Source organism: Choloepus didactylus, chromosome 14 (assembly GCF_015220235.1).
Source record: "Choloepus didactylus isolate mChoDid1 chromosome 14, mChoDid1.pri, whole genome shotgun sequence".
NCBI lineage: Eukaryota > Metazoa > Chordata > Mammalia > Pilosa > Megalonychidae > Choloepus > Choloepus didactylus.
In genome coordinates, this window is record NC_051320.1 from 62,827,873 (window position 1) to 62,847,670 (window position 19,798).

General features: G+C 38.1%; 1 protein-coding gene across 1 annotated transcript; it reads right to left on the reverse strand.

The window, feature by feature from the left end:
• Positions 1-4,878: 4,878 nt before the first annotated feature.
• On the reverse strand, positions 4,879-13,867 carry ABRA (actin binding Rho activating protein). Its single transcript, XM_037803671.1, has 2 exons — positions 13,203-13,867; positions 4,879-5,356 (listed from the first exon to the last, which is right to left on the reverse strand). Exons 1-2 carry the CDS (start codon positions 13,865-13,867, stop codon positions 4,879-4,881), a joined length of 1,143 nt encoding a protein of 380 aa, XP_037659599.1.
• Between the last annotated feature and the right edge of the window lie 5,931 nt (positions 13,868-19,798).

The following is a 19,798-nucleotide window of genomic DNA, read 5'->3' on the forward strand; positions in this document are numbered from 1 at the left end:
TGTGGCACTTTACCTGTAAATACCTGCTTGCATCTTCTAACAATAAGGCTAACTTCTTTAACAACAGTACAATGATCAAATTCAGAAAATCTAACATTAATACAATAATAGTTAAAATGCAATCTATTTTCAAATTTTTCCACTGGCCTAATATCCAGGATGCATTGCATTTAGTTCTTTTTTATTTTTTTTATTATTTTTTTTTTAATCTCTGCTAACCTGGAAACGATCATTAGTCATTCTTTGTCTTTCATGACACTCATATGTTTGAAGAGTTCAGGGTTGTAGAATGTCCTTTGATGTGGTTTTGTATGACTGTTTCCTCATAAGTATATTTAGGTAATGCATTTTTGGCATTTTTGTCAGGAGACACCTATGTATATCCCCTTATTTAGCTTTGATCAATTGATTATGATGGTATCCACTAGGTTTCCCCACTGCTATCATTTTTCCCTTTGTAGTCAGTAAGTACTGTGTAGGGAGATGCTGTGATACTATAGATATTCCATTCTACACCAAACTTGCCGATGTTTTTGGTATCCATTGTGGATTATTGCCTAAATCAATTACTAAGATAGTTGCAAAACTATTTTTCTAACTTATTCATTCCCTGCACATGTATTAGTTGGCAATTTAAGGAAGAGCTTTCCCTTTTCCATCATTTCTGTATATATGTATGAATTTATCTGTATTGACTTATAATGGATTCTTTTTTTAAATTCAGAGGATTGTATAATCCAGTATGGCTTCAGATTTAACCAGCAGAAACCCTTGTCAAGCTACTTCTTTGTCCTTTTGACAATTCTCCATGGTCTTGAGCATTTGCTTTCTGGTGCAACAAGATTTTGCAGACGTAGCTGTACTTTCTGTAACCCAGTCCTAGATTCAGCATTTCTCTGAGGAACCATATTTTCCTTTTAAGGAGGATGGTATTTAGAAACCATTTACAAGTCTGGGCATTAGGTGTGCTCATTGCTACAGAGGTAACCACTTCTAGGACCTTTCGTGGGAAAAGAGGAAATTCATACACTAATTCATACTGATACCTCTTATTCCATTCTAACATCACAGAATTTGTTCTCATCTTCTCTCATTCCATATTCCTCTTCTTCCATAGTGAGGACAACAGTGTATTTACACAAATGCTTAATCTTACGCACGTTATAGTTTGAAAATTGCTACCCTCACAAACAACAAAATTAAGCAGAGTTTAATATTCCTTTGTAGTTCCTTTTGCCTTTAGACTGGGTATTTAATAAAAGTATTTAAAATTACTTAAATTTATTTTTTCCTCCTGTGTGGTTAGTTTAATAACAGTACAGAAGTAGGTTCATTTATTGTTGTTTGCATCCAATTTTAGATTTTTCCCCCATTCTCATTTCATTTTACTTTTTATATATGTAAAGTATTACAATTTTCCAAAAGCGAAAACTGTACAAACATATATTCTCTGGGACACATACCTCTTTTATGTCTTTTCAACTCATTGCCACCCACTCACCCTCTATAGGAAACAGATTTTATTATTTCTGGTTATTGTTAATTTTCTGAATAGATTATATAAACGTGTACACATATATAACCCATTGTAGCTATACATACATAATATACAAACTAACTCCATTTCAATTCTTAGAGAATTTCCTTATTCTTTTTTTTTATAGTTATATCCATTATCTGAATGTGCCATACTTACATTTGATCATTTCCTTATATGTAGGGAATAGGATGTTTGCAATACTTTATAATTTAATGCACAATGCATTGTGCACATATATTTTCATATTGTTGGAGTTGTGTCTCTAAGAAATTTTAGGAGTGAGCTTGATTGGTCAAAAGTAAATGCAATGTAATTTTGTTAGATGCTGTCAGGTCCCCAAAATCTGAGCACACAATGTAATCAATCAGCTGACCCCTGTTGGGATGATAGTGGGTGAAAGCACTCTAAAAACCTCTTGGTTAATTAGGTCATACAGCACATTTATGAATTAACTAAATAATTTGACAGGCATGAACTGTGTATTTACTGTGTACTAAGAAATGACGTGGGTATTGGGAATAAAATATGAATAAGACTGCCCCCTTCTAGGAAGCCCGAGGAGGCAGCTAGCTGCATTAACAGACCACTTCTGTGTGGACCAGGTGGTCCACCGCTCCTCTTAGAATTCCTGGACAGAGTCACTTAATAGAGAAGGTACAGTAATCCTTCCCCAACCATGAGTTTCCATTCACACAAAATTCTAGTTCACACAGAATTATTCCTATATCATGTGAGAAACAGCACCTGTAGTCTTGTATTATGCCTACTGGTAGTAATTTAGAAAAAGAAGGAACTAGAGTTTGGAAAGAAAGGAAAATACAGAAGGCAAACTAAGGATATAGGGGTGGCCATTCTGCAACATGGAAGAGAACCCAATTCTCAGAACTTCCCTCTTGGAGATTAAGTGGGCAGAGGATAAAAAGGTAAATTTGGGAAACAGAAAGTCCTGAATCCTCAAGTTATAAAAGCTAAATGGGAGCACAAATTTGGATGGAGGTTCAGAGAAAAAAGGGGAAAAAGTACATTTCAACAGATCAAAAACTAAATATCTGATTAAAATTTTGGAAAAGGAAAATCCTGAAGATTTGAAGTTAATTGTGCACTACCCATTATGGAGAATTTAGAATTACCAATAGTAAAATGCTTTTGAAAGTATCTTCATTTCATGTGCTACTATATATTATTTCGGTGACTAAAAAAACACCTGTGAGGACTTAGGATTAGCTCTTTTGCAACCTGAGTTCCACTTACTCCCCCCCCCACACACACACACACCTCAAAATGTCATAAGTTTTTCAACTATGGATGTCCCTATCATTGAGTTTTTAGGGTAATCCTTTGGTTAAGGGAAGAATATTTTTGCATCTTCAAATCTGGAATCAGATCAGTGACACGTGATCTGACAAATATTCAGCATAGGAATAATATGCAATAAACCATGAACTTTGAGTATAACAAGGCAGTTCTAGGATGATACCTACTTTACAAGGTGCTTGTTAGGATGTGCCTGTTGCATAGCAGGCATATACCTCTAAGAAAATTTGCTTTCTGACTTTACAGCCATGCCTTATTCAGAATGTTAGTTAATGTAAGCTCTCTAAAAAGAGGACTTTGTATTCCATCCTCAGATTCATGCAAACTGAACCTTTAAAAATCAGTCAATAGCCTGCATAAATTATTATTATCCAGAGTGGAACATGAGGGACTTCTTTTGAAGCCTTGGTTTAAATATTCTGCCAATATTAGAAGTAACTCACATAGCACTGTAATTTCCTTGTATTTCAAATGTAAGAAAGTGGTATTGTAAAATATAACCTAAAAATAGTAGTATAAAAACAAGAACAGAAAATACAAGAAAATATATTTTATTCTTGTGCTATTTGTCTTTAAATTTTGAGGTGTTTCACTGTTGTGATAGTAATGTATGTCTTATATGAAATTCTACTTAGAAACATTGGTCAGTTAGAATTTTATAAATCTGTTATAGAAATAAAAATATATATACTTTCTTCTTTAAGAAGATAGCTGAACTTTCAGTTTGAAAGAGAATCATGCATGAAAACAAAAATAATTCCTGTGGTAATTTAATGTCTGCTTTATTTTAAACCTAACATCTAATAATTATGAATGCCAATTATTTTGAGGTGTCATAATTTGAAATTAATTTCTCTAATGCCAAAATGCTATAATACTGATAATAAGATAACATTTTAGTAACTTTAATTGAATTCAGTAAAACTTGTAATATCACATTATTTTCAGGTTTTTTTTTAGAATTATATGTTACATTAAATCTGTTCATTAAGGAGAAAAATTGACAACATATTAGTGTCAAGTAATTTTCTCTCTGCCATTGCATTTAACAACTATGCTTCCTTCACTTTGGCAGAAGTATATTGCTGTTTTGACTTTCAGACATTTCAGAATTTTCTTTGTTAGGGCAGGAAGAAATTTGCATTGTCTCAAATCTCTTTCTAATTTACCTATGATTCTTTGAGATTCTTCTATACTGAACACTCCCTTTCATCATAGAATTTTCTGAATTTCTCTTTCATTGTGCATTGACATAAATGTAAGCAGCACGATTCATTAAGGCTTTAAGAAAAGATAAACTTCTCCAGTTAAGTCCTACACAGGCAGATAAATCTGACTCTCCCATCCCTGCTGTACTTTCAGAATGAAGGGGAACATCGTTGCCTTCTCCTTTGGCTCTAAGAGCACCAGTGAGGTCTGATTTTAGGTGATTTGCTCAAATCACATAGAAAGAAGAAGGCTTACTCTTACTGGAAACCTGTTAAATTCCAAGTCCACAGAGGAACTTCAACAATTTCAACCTTTTATTTTAAAACTTAACTTTTTATAGCTGCACCTATTTTCTAAGTGATGCTATGATAAATACAGTAGTACAAAGTCAAGCCTCTTAATTTAGTTTGGCCAAACTTAATGGGACTGTTTTTTTGTTCCTGAATGACACTGGCATCATAATATGATCTAATGACCTTCAAAGTCAGTATTCTTCTTAGATTTATTTATTTAATTAAAAATCTATAATTTCTCCTCTGAATAGCCAAATCTTTTTGCCTGAAAAAGTAAGTGGAATTTCAAAAACTAATACTTTTGTGTACTAATAACACTGCTTTCTGAAATTATTTATGTGTGCTTTCTCAAAGTCTTCAAACTTCTTCATAGCTCAGAAATAGTGTGCAAGGAAGACATTTATGTAAAAATTGTTTAATATTTACTAACATTGTAGAGTAGTCTGCATTATAATTTGTAATACGTTAGAATTTAGCATTAAGACAATAATGGGTCAAGTCTGGCTTTAGTTGTTAAAAGGTTCACTCCAGTAGAGTAATCACAACATGGTCATCTCGGCCTTGCCATAACATTTCTCCTTCAAAGTCTACCAGTCCATGTTTCCTGGCCCGCATGAGAATGCCCACTACTTTATCTGAAATCTGAACATATCTGTCAAAGAGATCGCCAAAGGTGACCTGGATCTTGCCATCTCGTCTGTGGTGAGCCATTGTACGGATAATGAAGCACATGTCCATAATTTCTCTGTAAATGTGCTCCTCAGCACGTTTGGCCCTTTCGGCAGTTTTGCTTCCCTCCTTGGGACGGCCATAACCTTCATCTCCCTTGTGTAGGCGGGTGGACATGGCCAGCTGATAATCAAATTCTTCACTGAAAGGATTGAGCTTCTGAGATTGTACGTGTTCATCAGCCCACTGTTGCCATCTCCCTTTCAAGTTACCTACTTGGCTGTATTTCCGCTGGGCCTTGCAGTTGAGTTTCTCAGTAAATCTGTTTGCCCTAAAGGGGGAAGAGAGTGAGTAGTCAAGATACTGCTATTTTAGCACCCAAATGTTGCTTTCCCTTTGTACTTCCTACCCATATCCATCTTAATGTAAGTCTTTGTAATTTTTTTCATTATTAAAAATATATAAACAAAACTAAATTTAGCAACAAAAGAAAAAAAAGTCATAGTCACAGTCACACCATTCTTATCAACTTGGTGTGTCCTAGATTATTTTCTCTATAACAGTAATGTTTTAAGTACTGTAAGTTATTACATTCTATTTCAAGAAAAAAGCTTCCTTACCCATAGTTAATGCAAATGGGTATATCTTAAAGTTGTATATAAATGATATTTTAGAACTGAAATCATACAAGTACATTAGAGGAATCCTCATAGGACTTGTGATACCAGTTGTTTACTAAAGATAATGTGTATACCACCACACCTACATAGTAGTAGTCAACTCATCTACAGATTTTCACATAGGGAATTTTAATGAAAGCATATTTATATGTGCCACAAATCTTGAAATATTAAGTTATACAGATAGAAAACACTAGCAAAAGGAACTTTTATTAGATACTCATTATGTGCTAGCATTCTGCTAAATGCTTTTCATTAAGTTTTCCCACAGCCATCCTATGAAAAAGGTACTATTAGCCTCACTTCACAGATGAAGAAACAGACCAAAGATCTTAAGTAACTTGCTTCAAGTCAAAAAGCTGTTAAGTGGTAGAGTTGGGGTGTGAACCAAAGTTAAGCCCGGGTCAAGACCCTGTATTGTAACTACTACCAAATACTGCCTTATATCTTAATAGAGCCAGGATTCAAACACAAAACTTTTTGAGCCCAAAGTCAATGCTCATTCCTTTATGTGGCAGTGCCACCCAACACACAGGGAGAGACAGTGTCTAATAAATAAATGAATTGTTTTTCAAGTGTGTGTGTCTGTCCTTGGAATTTTGAATGGAATTTTCTATAAAAAACAGCAGTGGAAAGCATAGGCCAGCACTGTCATGAGGCTGCAGGCCTAATTATTAAATGGGTAAAATTTGTCTTTAAAAAACTTCCCCATCTCTTTATCTCCCTCCAATCTCCTAGTCTTTTTTCCTTAGGTCTTTTTGCCTTCATGAGTAAAACAAACTCCTGGATTATCTAAAAGTCAGAGATTTGTTCTTTTTTTTTTTTTTTTTTTTTTTTTTTTTTAGCATTAAAACCCTTTATTTAAATAAAATCTGAATGCCCCTGATGGGTGGGCAAAGAAAGGGTAGGAGGGAAATACAGGAAGTCCACCACTCAGGCTGCCCCTCTTAGGGTAACACAGTTTACAAACCTCAGAACATGGGAAATAAGTGCTCTGCTCAGACAACCTCAGGTGAGAAGACAATGGGAAGCACAGATTTGTGCATCCATAACATTAACTATGGATATATTTTTACCTACTTTTTATTACATTTCTGTATATTTGATCATTTATTTGTGTATTTATTTGGTCAGTTAGTTATATCCCAATTTGTTACCGAAAGAATTTGAAGTAAATTACCAAAAAAATACATAACAAAATATGAATCAATAGAAGACATTCAATAGTAAAGGAAGCTAAGAGTAAAATTAATACAAAAAGTTTCCTGCCAACCAAAGCAAAGGTTGAAATACAACCAGCTACAAAATTCACAGTCCATTTGTGTGAATGAACTAAGAGGGGAGGGGGATTTGATTATTCAGTGAAATTTGATTTCCACTGGTTTTTGAATTAGGTTCCTCTGCACTATAACTTGCACTATAACTTGAACATAATGTACTATATATTCTTAACAAGAATTTAAAGGGACTTGATTGTGCTCAAAACTTGCCCAGCTTTTTCCTACTGAAAAATAGTTTCATAGCTAAATAATTGCACTTGCCCTTCTACTTTAAATTTTCACTATAAAATATATTCTCCTTTGCCAGATTTTTACTGGGGAATAGTTATTAATACAGTGGAGTTGAGACATGTCATTCAAGTTGCAAAAATTGCAAGCACATGTTAAGATCAAAATGTAATTAACAGTAACTAAAGATTAATTACAAAGTACTATAAAAGCAATGAAATGATGGTATAGTATAGCTTATACATTTGCTGAGGAAATTTAAAGGAGATAATCACTGTGGAGTAGGTTAAATAGAAAAGACTCCATGGTAGAAGTGAATCTTAAGCTGAAACTTTAAGTATAGAATTTAGCTAGGTAGAGGATAAGTGTATTAGGGCTCTCTAGGGAAACAGAATCAACAAAAGATATCTATAAATATAAGATTTTATAAAAGTGTCTCACACGACTGTGGGTATGCACAAGTCCAAATTCCGTAGGGCAGGCAGCAACCTGGCAACTCCAATGAAGATGTTCGATGAACTCCTCAGGAAACGAACTGGCAACTTCATTGAACTCCTCAGGAAATGCTTTGCGGGTTAGCCAAAGAAGAAGTGAAGGTCCTCGATCTGTCTTGTTTAGAAGTCTTCAACTGATTGGATTAAATCCAGTGGATTGAATTCTCTCATTGTGGAAGACATACCCTTCGTTGATGTAATCAGCCACAGCAGCAGCCAATTGACTGATAATTTAATAAACCAGCCTTCTGGTTTATTAACCATCCACAAATGTCGTTGCAGTAATGGTTAGGCCAGTGCTTGCTTGACCAGACACCTGGACACCACCCCCTGGCCAAGTTGACACATGAACCTAACCATCACAATAAGTAAACAAGTATGCCAGATTAAGTAAATAACATACATGAAGTAATCAGTGATATTTACAGATGTTTAGATGTTTAATCTTAATCTTGTTCCTATTCTTTTTTTAAAAAAAACATTTTATTGTGAATTATAACATATATACAGAAAAGTGATAATTTTCAAAGTACAGTTTAATAAGTAGTTATAGAGCAAGTTTCAAACTATAGTATAGATTACAGTTCCACAATTCCAGTTATTTCCTTCTTGCTGTTCCAATACACTAGAGACTAAAAAGTAATGTCTATATAATGATTCAGTAGTCATAATCCTTTGTTAAATCCTAAGAGATTTGTTCTTATCTTCATTATAAATGGCCCACCCTCCTTCCTCTGCCACCCCAAGTGGCATCATGTCTGGAAGCACTGGGAAATGGAGATGTAGAGTCAAACTACTGACATGAATGGAATGCCTGTAGTAGGTAGCCCTTGTTATTCAAACTCACACAATTCACTATTGAAAACCCAGGAATGGATCAGATTGGAGTATCCCTCCCTATCCAATCTTAATTGCTGAAATCTGTTTATCCAAATGCAGGAACCAAATAGATAGGGAGATTGAATACATACTTATATAAGCATTTGTATTTGACATCCACTAGATGGCGAACTTTCATTAATTCCCATGCTCTGTTTCCACAAGTCTCTACTTGGTATATTCAGTTTCGCCTTTACAATAGAATTTGAAATGGGAATACACTGCTAAATATAGCACTACTATTCTTTGTTGCCTCATGGATAAAAGTGTATGATAAAGTTAAATGGGAAAAAAGCAGCATACAAATACTAAACAACTTTATAAAATCATGTATTTACAAAAAGGTACTAAGGAAGTGCACCTTAATTGGTGTTTAATGTTTTTTTAATCTCATGAGTGTTCTATATTGTTTTTATATTTCCAATTTTTTAAAAGTCTGAAGTATCAGGTTTAAATCAGGGGTTAGAAAGTCTCTTCTTAGTTCATGAATATGTAAGACTTAATATACCACCTCATCTTGTTTCTGTATTTTCAAGCAAAAATGTGAATAGTGTAGATAGAGCTTTAGAAAGGCAATCTAGTATAAATTTAAAGCAAAGCAATATTCAAATTTTCAATCATATTTTAGGATAGCATTATTTAATCCAGACCATTGCCTTAGTTCTTCCTTATTACAAATGTGATATTATTATAACAATTTTTTTATAATCAATCAGGAAGTATTTTCCCTGTGCCAGCCTGGTGCAAGGTAACTAATTTTACCAGATACTATAAATCTAGTTTCATTCACTGAAAAAAATTGTGAAAATCATTTGTCAACTCCAAAAAAATGACATCAGTTTGAGTGATGCTCTCTTATCTGAATGGTGCTCTAGCAATATGATGAGAATGTGGGAACCAACTGCACCCTAATTCTGCCATTTGGCGGAATAACTATACAGGTAAATTATTAAATATATAGTAAACCCCACAGCAAATAAACTTTCTAAAAGGAATATTTCAAACCTAACCAAAAGCACTGTCACTGAAAACGTTCTCCAGCAGGTACCCTTCACCTGGATCACCAGCCTCAGAGTCATGGGGCCTCGAGGCAAGCTTTTCGGGTCTGTCTTGGAAATCTCTGAAGAAAGTGGAGATCTGCTCTGATTGCCGCACCCCATAGATCTTCGTGTAGAAAGAGTATTTCTCTTCCTTGCCCAGGCAACATTCTTCATCCATAAAGCAAGAACTGCCACCCTTTCCCACCTCTCAAAGAAGGGCCGAGGAGAGTTCGCTCCTCTGCATCCGTTTGCTAGCTGTTCCCCACCGGAAGTATAGCCAATTTGATTGATAAAAGCAGGACCTCCACTGGGTCACATTTATCAGAAGCAGGGTGACTGTTTTCAAAAGGCAATGTGAGTGTCTCCAATCAGCAGTCATGCTCGCTATTCTGTCATCACCTAGGTTTTAGAGCAGGCCTATAATTCTCCTTGCAGCTAGCTTAGTAACAATGCCAGAGTCCATGAAAAGGGTTCCAAACTCTAGAATTGAGAGTAGGTAGTAGGAGGCCATATTTTTGTTCGGGTTTCTAAGTCCTTCAATGCAGATGTACCAAAGCCCTGCATTTGGGGAGTTACTGGAATACTGTTAATTAAGCTGATACTTTGATCCCTAATTTGTTCCTTGAGTTTGTTCTCTACTGAGAGAGGCAACAGTGGTTAAGAACACAAGTTCTTAACTTCATCACTCAATAGCTGTGTGACTTAAGTAATTTAACTTCTCTATAAAATGGCACCCTCATGCTCAACTACTATTATTGTACTGATTAGAAACTGGAGCAGAGGAGGGGTGAGTAATTGGCTCTTTAATATTCCACCAAAGCCAATCATTGTCTAAAGGGACTGATCTGAACGACTCATAATTATACAATCCAAAAACTGAATATTTTTAAAATAAGGCATAAAATATAAACCATATTAAATCCCTGTTAGCAAAACCACTATTGGTAAAGAGTCTGTATACTTTTTACCAAATATTATTTGTTTGTTTCCATCATCTGTGGAACATCTTATCCACCCGGAAAAGATTTTCTTTCTACTTAAACATCTGTGATGCATAATTTTCTCCTTTGTGGGGATGTGGGAAAAGAAGAGAATGGTGCCTAGCATTAAAATAAAAGTGAACCAAAAAAAATATTTTCATATCGGATTACTCAATAATGCCACCTTCTCTGTAGCAATATTTGAGAGTCCCATCAGGTAACAAGTCCCATTAGGCTTCTGCTGAAGCCTCCTGAGCACAGCTAGGATTACCATTGACATTAAGAGCTGCTGTTGCTGTGTACATTCTGGTACCTTCTGTCCTCTAAGATGGTGGGGGTGCGGACTGAAGAAGAAAAAAGATTTAATTTAGCTAGTCCTCCTCCACCCTTATCCCAGACTGACAAGCCCCTTACATCTTGAAAGATTCAGATCACCAGGCCTGACCCCCTCCATTATAATGGGTAAGACTTATCCATCAGTTCCCCTGGGTTCATTGCATTAGAAACCTAATATCAAAATAATTCTGAAATATTAATTTTTTAAATGAGGACACAGAGGCTCAGCATTTGACGAAAGTAACCACAATTCCGATCTAATCGTCTCTTATTCAAAGCTTATGTGTTGTCCATCACACTAAGAAGGGTCCCATGTGTAAGCTTGATTTCAGGAACCCTGAGAAAGGTCCTGTGGGCCTGTCCCCCTTTTCCAAAGGAGATAGAGTAGTGGTCAAGAGGAGGGGCTCTACAGCCAGAATGACTGCATTCAAATCCCATGGGCCTAATCTTAAACAACTGTTTTTGGCCTCATGTCCCCATGTATAAAACGGGAACGACTGTACGGATCCCATGAGGATTAAACGCATCAACATATGATGTTTAGAGAAGTGTCAAGGAAGAGACCAGCCCTACTGTGCACAGGGGATCGGTCCCAGCCATCACTCCCTACCTCAGCCCAATTCAAAATGTGCTGACAGGAAGATCCTCATATGCCATTCTCAGTCCTTATTCTACTGGGTTCTATTACTCCAATTCTAGCACACACACACTCCCCCAAAATCCACAGGGCCAGAATTTGGTGGAATAGCTACTTAGGATCATGAATTCCTATATCTCTATAAGTAAAGTACAAATGCAGGTCTCTGAACACATCCTTAAGGCACCACAAGGAAGTTAGCACCACGTCAGGTTTCAAAACATTGCATTTAGAATCAAGCGAGTCTCAGCTTTGTCACTAACTTTCTGGGTAACTTTCCCCTCTGAGCTTCAGCGCTCTCACATTCTCACCCCTAAAATTGTATAATGCCTACTTCTGAGATTGAGAGGGTTAAAGAGTCAATGCACGTGAAACAGCAAGCACAGTGCATGCCACATATAAATGCATGACAGATTGTTATAATTATCTAAGTTTGCCATTTAATTTTTCTTGAAAGCTTGCAGTATAGTAGTCCCAATTCTTTCAAAGCACTTTCAAAATCACAAACAGTAAGAGAGCTCTTTGTCAAATTAGGTAAGCTCTTTTGTTTGCTTTCTTTTTGCTTCATAAGGCTCAAAAAGCACACCTAACTGTTTCCAGAGGGCATCACTTTTTAAATGTTCATGGCATTGGAGACCTCTAGCATATTCTGACACCTTGTGGTTGTAGAGTGGGATATCCTGAATTTCTATCATGAGAGGAGCTACTTGAAATAAAGCTTCTGTGTTTCTAGGCTGAATAAATGTTTCAGTTTGAGTCATTGTGTTTGTATGTGTGTGTATTTGGCATCTAAACGTTTTGGGATTGAGATATTTTAATTATCCAGCTTTAGTGGCATTTCTGTTTCTGTTAACAAACAGATAAAGCTTTCTTTGAAAGTTCAAAAAGTTGCTAAATAGAATCTATATGCGTAATAGTAGCTGTCACATACTGAGCATGTTGTCAGGCACTGTGTTAAGGGCATGGCAGCCTTAATCTCATCTACATCTCCCATTCTAACAGACATTATCCCAAAGGGTTATTATCTGTATTATTTTACAGTTAAGGAAAGCAGCTTAGAAAAGAGCTGGCAAGGGGCAGAGCAGGGTTTTTTGAACTTGGGTCTGTCTGATTCCAGAGCCTGCCCTCAAGTGAGACAGCAGGTTCCCACCTTCTTACAGAGCAGTGGAGATTTGGGCTCCCTGCACACTATGTGGGTAGAAGTGTCTCCTGATAATATTAATGGACTGATTTAGAACAAAGGAAATGTCTCTGCAGTCAGTCCACCAGCAAACACCTCTCCAGAGAAATAAGCCAATTTGTTACTTTTTATAAAATTGACCTAAAGAATGCTCTCAAGCAGACACCCCTCTCTAAGGGTCTCATCCATGCTGAGGCTAAAACTTAGATGTTCAGTTAAAAACAGAGAGGAGAAACAAAATAGGGCAGGCCCTTGCCCCAAAGGGCCACACCTGAAGTTACCGCCGCCCTTTCAGCTCAGAGACGTGCCTTCCCCACGTGACCTGCCCAATCTTGGAGATTCTCCCTCTGAACTGGGCAGTACTTCCCCCGCTCTCTGGATTCCCAGGGCTGGTTGGGCTACCTCATGATCTGGAACAGGAGTGGAAGGACATATTCACTTACTGGGAGGGCAAGGGCCGTTTGATTCTGGCAGCTGCCACCTGCTCTCCTTCCTGCTCCGGCCTCTCCTCAGCCTCCCCCCCGTAGCCGCTGTCCTCCGTGTCTAGGCTGTCGCTCCTCCACTTGGGCTCCTCCTGCTCCATCTCTTTCCAGCCTTTGGTCAGTTCAGACACCAGGTTGGCACACTTCCTCCTCCGCGTTGGGGAGCTGTGGCTGTGGAGAATTCTGTCGATATCATTTTCCGGCTGCCCAGGTTCGGGCACACCACCGTCCTCGTACTTGTGGCTGAGGTGGCTCATGTCCCCTCCTCTCTCATAAGCCTTGCTGACAACTGATTTGGTCACCTCCTTCCTTTTGATATGGGAGACCTCAGTGGCTTCCTCTGAGCTTTGTCCGTCTCCATGTCCCTCTGGGTTTGGGGACGGAGACTTCAGGGCACTCCCGTCTTTCTGGAGAGGAGTGGGCTGCAGACTCGGTTTGGGAGTTCGGGGTGGGTCCTGGGTGCCTCCGGGTAGCCAGCCTGTGGGCTCCTGGGCCTGCCTCGTGGTGTTCTCATTTGCCCACTGCTGCCAACCGCGGGCCAAGCTGATAACCAGAGTGACTCTGCGTAGCTTCCTGAGGGCACCCCTGGCCGGCCCTACCTCCCTTTCCTTTTCTCCTGGAGCCATTTCTACCTTTCTCTTCTCTGCCGATGGCCTGGGCACTGGCTGAAGTGAGCACAACAAAGTGGAGTGCCCGGGATTTAAATAGAAGCAGGGTGTGGGGTGGGAAGGAGAGCTTATTGACCGTGGAAACTATGTTAAGCATTTCTTGCCAAGATATGGTGCCTTGGCCCTGACAGTGATCTATTTTTAAACCCTGACAGCTCCAGTTTCGTCACAGCAGAAGGACATCTCTGGTGGTAAAGGACCAGCAATATACTCACTCTCTTTCTTCTCCAAGTGCCAGAGTGGAAATTACTGATCATGTGCTTAGCCTTGTGTTTTTCTTGACCTTAAAATGTAGCCCTATGGCCTACCCCGATCAAGGTAGAGAAGTAAGACACCTCAGAGCTCCATCCCTCCACAAAGGCTTTGAACAACCAGCAAGAACTAGCAAAAACATCTTTCTCGGAGATCCAGAAAACGGTTAAGGATGCAGTAACAGGGTGAACACCGAAACAAGAAAGGGGTTTCTTAAAACCAGAAGGATCTCATGGAGCCCTGGCCGGCCCCTCCTCCACCCCTCGCTGGCTCAGCTCAGCACTGGCCCACACTGTCAATGTGGATCCCTGGTCCCGGTTCCAGAGGGAGCAGAGAGGCCCTCGTGCACATGCTGAGAGCATGTATCTCTGGCCCAGTCTTCTGGTGGGTCCTGCATGTAGAAGTCAGCTCACTGAACTCTCCTGCAGTCAAGTCAGGCTGCCTGGGGCAATGAATTGCTGACTGTGGGACATACAATGCAGTACCCAGGACTGGGAGGAAATTGTTTCCTAGGGAAGAGGGGACATTTGTAACTCTATAAAAAGGGAAATCCCTAGGGCCACTTGTGTTTGTCCCAGACTAGACGTTGAAGAAAATTTCAGGGAGTTCTCTACACATTGGTCTGGAGCTATTCTCAGACAACCCATTGTATGAATAAGCCCTGAGGTGAGCACTCACACAGGTCAATCTGCAGACTTATTACCCGGATACAGGCTGAAGGACCAGATGCTGCAGAGTCTAAATTTCAGCAATAACACATTAAAGTATCAAAATGTCCAGGTTTTAAGACAAGGTTACAGACATGCAAATAATAAGGAAGGAATGGCCCAGGCAAAGGAGATTAAAGTCGTAGAAACCATCAATAAAGAGGCTCTGACTTGGGATGCCAGACAAAGACCTTTTTAAAATGGTCCTTAAATATGCTCACAGAGCTAAAAGAAAACATGGAAAAAGAACTAAAGGAAATCAGGGAAACAAGAGATGAAAACAAACAGAATATCAATAGAGGGAAGGAACCAAACAGTAGTAACAGTAACAGAAATAAAAATTCTCTAGAGGGGTTCAACAGCAGATTAGAGCTGGCAGAAAAAAGAATCAGTGAACTTGAAGATAAGAACAATTGAAGTCATCCAGTCTGAAGAACAGAAAGAAGAATGAACAAAAGTGAACAGAGTCTGAGGAACCTGTGGGACACCATCCAGCACACCAACATAGACACTGTGGGAGTTCCAGAAGGAGAAGAGAGAAAGGGGCAGAAAGAATATTCAAGGAAATAATGGCTAGAAAATTCCCAAATTTAATGCACATCTAAGTTGCTCAACAAACTCCAAACAGCATAAGCCCAAACAGACCAACACCACAGTACATTATAATCAGACTATCGAATACCAAAAATCAGGAGAGAATTCTGAAAGCCTCAAGAGAGAAGCAACGTGTCACGTACAAAGAAATTGCAATAAGATTAAGTGCTGATTTCTGATTGGAAACCATAGAGACAAAAAAGCACTGCAAGGACATATTTAAAGTACTGAAAGCAAAAAATTACCACCCAAGAATTCAATATCCAGCAAAACTGACTTTAAAGAAGAGGGAGGGATTAAGACATTCCCATATAAACAAAAGCTGAGGGAGTTCGTCACCACTATACTGACCCTACAAGAGATGCTAAGGAGAGTTCTGCAATATGAAAGGAAAGGACAATTGACAATAGATCAAAGCTGCCTGAAGAAATAAAGATCTTGGGTGAGGGTAATGACATTGGTAATATAAATGCCAGTACTATTGTATTTGTGTTTGTAACTCCAGTTTTAACTTCCTACAGGATCTAAAAGGCAAATGCATAAAATGTAATGACAAATCAGTGGTTTTGGACTCATAATGTACAAACAGGTAATTTAAGATAAGAACTACATAAAGGTGGGGGATTGAGTGGTATAGGAACATAGTTTGTATATACTATTGAAATTAAGTTGGTATCAAAGGAAAAGAAATTGTTATAGATTTAAGATGGTAAATTAAGCCCCAGCGTAACTACAAAGAAAAATATCAGAGAATACGCAAGCTCACAGAGACAGAAATTAAAGTACATGTTGCTAGGGGTAGGGGAGGAAGAGGAGCGAAGAGTAAATATGTAATGGATGCAGGGTTTCCATTTGGAGGGATGGGAAAGTTTTAGTAATAGAAGATGGTGAGGATACTGCAAAATTGTAAATGTGATTAATGCCTTTGAATGGTATACTTGGGAGTGGTTGAGATGTGAAAATTTAGGTTGTATATATTTCCCCACAATTAATTTAAAAAAGAAAAGAAAGAGCAATCAAAGAGACAATGATAATTAAATACAATACATGATCCTGCATGAGCTCTTGCAAGGGACAAGAAAATAATGTCAAAGGGACATTATTGGGACATATGAAAAAATTAGAGTATAGACTGTAAGCTCTATATCAATGTTAAATTGCTTGAACTTGATAACCATACTTCAGGTGGTTATATAAATGGACTGCTTGTTCTTAGAAAATGTACATGGCCATATTAAGTATTCAAGGAGCACAATGTACATAACTTACATTCAAGTGTTTGGGAAATGGATGATAGATAGATGAATAAAGAGAAAGACACAGCAAATGTGGCAAAAAGTTAGAATTGGTAGAGCTGGGTATGTGGGGATTAGTAGGGGTATAATGAAATTCTCTGTATGGAGTTTGTATTATATTTTGTAACTGTTCTGTAAATTTGAATGTATTTCAAAATAAAAAGAAAAGTAAAAAACATGTTACCCTACAATTATAGTAGAATACAACATGTGTACAAATTGTGCTAGGAACATTATAGGCTTGTTCTCCTTTGAACTTTGATGGCCCTCAGTATAGATCATAATTACCTCCATTTTATAGATGAGTAAAATGAAATCTAACTTCCTACAGCCCAGATCTGTTTTATTCCAATGCTTATGTTCTTTGCTTCTACAAACTGCCACCGTTTATTCTAGTGACCAAAGAGCCTAAGAGTCCCTTTTCTTTTGTCTTCAACCCCAATAGAAATAGACTTCAGGAGTCGTTTCATCCAACCCTCATTTTCTAGATGAGAAAATTGAAGCACAGATAAGTGGACAGGCCAAGGCCTGAATAGTCAGATGCTAATTGTTTTCGCTGTGTCGAGAAATTCAGATTAGCATACAAGAGGGTGGTCAAAATTTTGGTCCAATCATTAAAAATCTTTAAGTTAAAACATGTGGGCATACATTCAATTTTAAAGACTATTATCACAATAAGTCTTTTCAAATATTTTGTAAAAGAAAAAAAGGCCATTTACTTAAAGATAAAATAAATGAATGCTATTAGAAATGCCCTCTCCCTTCCTCTTTTTTTTATTAACAAAACCTTCCTCCACAGGCCTTCAGTTAGTGTAGACAAAGCCACCTTTCAGCCCTCAGAACAAAGTCTAAAATATAGTTTTTTGAGAGGACTGGAAAGACAGGTCATTTGGACAGAAAAAGAACCACTTATAAGTGTACTAAGCCAGATAAAAATATTCACTGAATAACTTCTGTGGTGGTTTGCAGCTCTGTATACCCCAGAAAAACATATTCTTAAACCTAATCCATTCTCGTGGGTGTGAACCTGTGGGGAGTAGGACTTGTGAGGGGGTGACCTCAGTTAAGGTGTGGTACACCTCCATCAGGATGGGTCTTAATCCTATTACTGGAGTTATTTATAAGCAGAATGAAATTCAGAGAGATAGAGAGAGAGAGAGAGAGAGAGAGAGAGAGAGAGAGAGAGAAGCACCAGAAGCAAGAAGCTGAAGGTCAAGGGAACACGGAGAGAAGGGAGAGGAGAAGCCGCCATGTGTCATGTGATGTGACTACCTAAGGACAAAGGATCACCAGCAGACAGACCCAGAATGCCATAGTCTTTAGGGAAAAAGCATTGCTTGATGACACCTTAATTTGGACTTCTATCTTAACCTCAAAACCATGAGCAAATGAATTTCCATTGTTTAAGCCAAACCATTGCCTGGTATTTTCTTGAGCAGCCAAGTAAACTGAAACAACTTCTTAAAGTAAGACAAGAGACATTTTTTATTATTAATCAGCTATGTAAGCTATCTTTTCCTTCAATCTTGACATGCACTTAAACATACTGACTGAAAACCACTGTCTAAAGCATTAAAAGAAAATAAGGTAGGAAAGTTACTTTTGATAGTGAAACATTTATTTTGAAAACAACAAAAAAAGTCAGTTTATCATCATGTAGGTCATTTACCCCCTAAGATTAAAACAATTTGAGAAATGATTTAATACTCTATCTAGAAATCTGTCAGTTGTGCTTTCAGAGTTTAACAGCATCTGATAACATCAACTGAGGGCCAATAATACAGGGACAAAATCCTTCTTGACTAAGGAAGAGGAAACTGGATCACAAGGAAAGAAAACTATTATGAACAAAGATTTAAATCTGAGTCAGAACTTTCTGGCATTCCTTCTTGGAATGTAGATACACTGGAGACTGTTTAGTTCCTGTCAGATTCCCTTCATCCCACTTGGAAGCCCTGGGGAAGGAATAGGGTTCCTCAGAGATGCCCATAAGATTAGCCCAGGATCAGGCTAACTTACAACTTTCAAAGGGTGTTTCTGCATCCCTGCCCACACCTGCTCCATATTCAAGTTCTGATAAAGGGAGAAGAAATGAAGAAAGCAAAGGGTTAATAGTCTTCTCCATATTGACAGGGGGTTGGAGCTGTCAGCAGATAGCCTTGGCAAAAAACAGACACGGCTCCTGCAAGAATCTGGTCATTCCTTCTGAGATTTCACCTCCATGGCAACTGCGGTTCTTCATTCATACTTCCTAAAAGACTGTGTAGAACCCTTTTCCTCCCTGTCTCCTTTATGTATTCCTTCCCTAAAGCATGGTCTATATGTTCCCTGATGGACGTCTTTTGATTCCTATAGAAATACTATGTTCTCTTTCTCCACTTAGATTCAGATTCTTAGGAGCTTGGTATTTTTCTAATATAAGGTGTAAAAGGAATGAAATAAGGTTTTGCAGCCAAAGATTGTGAAATTACAAGTTGTTTACAATATGAGTTTCCTATGAAGCTATAAGATTTGAAACCATAGATGAAGGCGCAGACCAGATGAATGAAGCAATTAATACCTAAGAAATTTATCCTAGGTGTGAAAGTGTTTGGGAAAATAGATATTATTTATCATATGGACAACAGCAGGGAGAGGAGGGGTTGTATTCATACCCTTCTCTGCATTATACACATAGAACTCAGGTGGAGTCAAATCCCTCATAACCAGCTATAAAATGTTACTAAAGAGGAGGCGGGGCAAGATGGCAGACTGGTGAGCTGTAAGTTTTAGTTACTCCTCCAGGAAAGTAGGTAAAAAGCCAGGAACTGCGTGGACTGGACACCACAGAGCAATCTGTCTTTGGGCATACTTCATACAACACTCATGAAAACGTGGAACTGCTGAGATCAGTGAAATCTGTAAGTTTTTTGCGGCCAGGGGACCCGCGCCCCTCCCTGCCAGGCTCAGTCCCGGGGGAGGAGGGGCTGTCAGTTCCGGGAAGGAGAAGGGAGAACTGCAGTGGCTGCTCTTATCGGAAACTCATTCTACTGATTCAAACT

Coding starts and splice junctions, on each gene's coding strand:
- ABRA (XM_037803671.1), bottom strand. CDS start 13,867: ATGGCTCCAGGAGAAAAGGAAAGGGAGGTAGGGCCGGCCAGGGGTGCC. Junction 5,357..13,202: donor AAACGGCCCTTGCCCTCCCA/GTAAGTGAATAT, acceptor TTCCCCCTTTAG/GGCAAACAGATTTACTGAGA.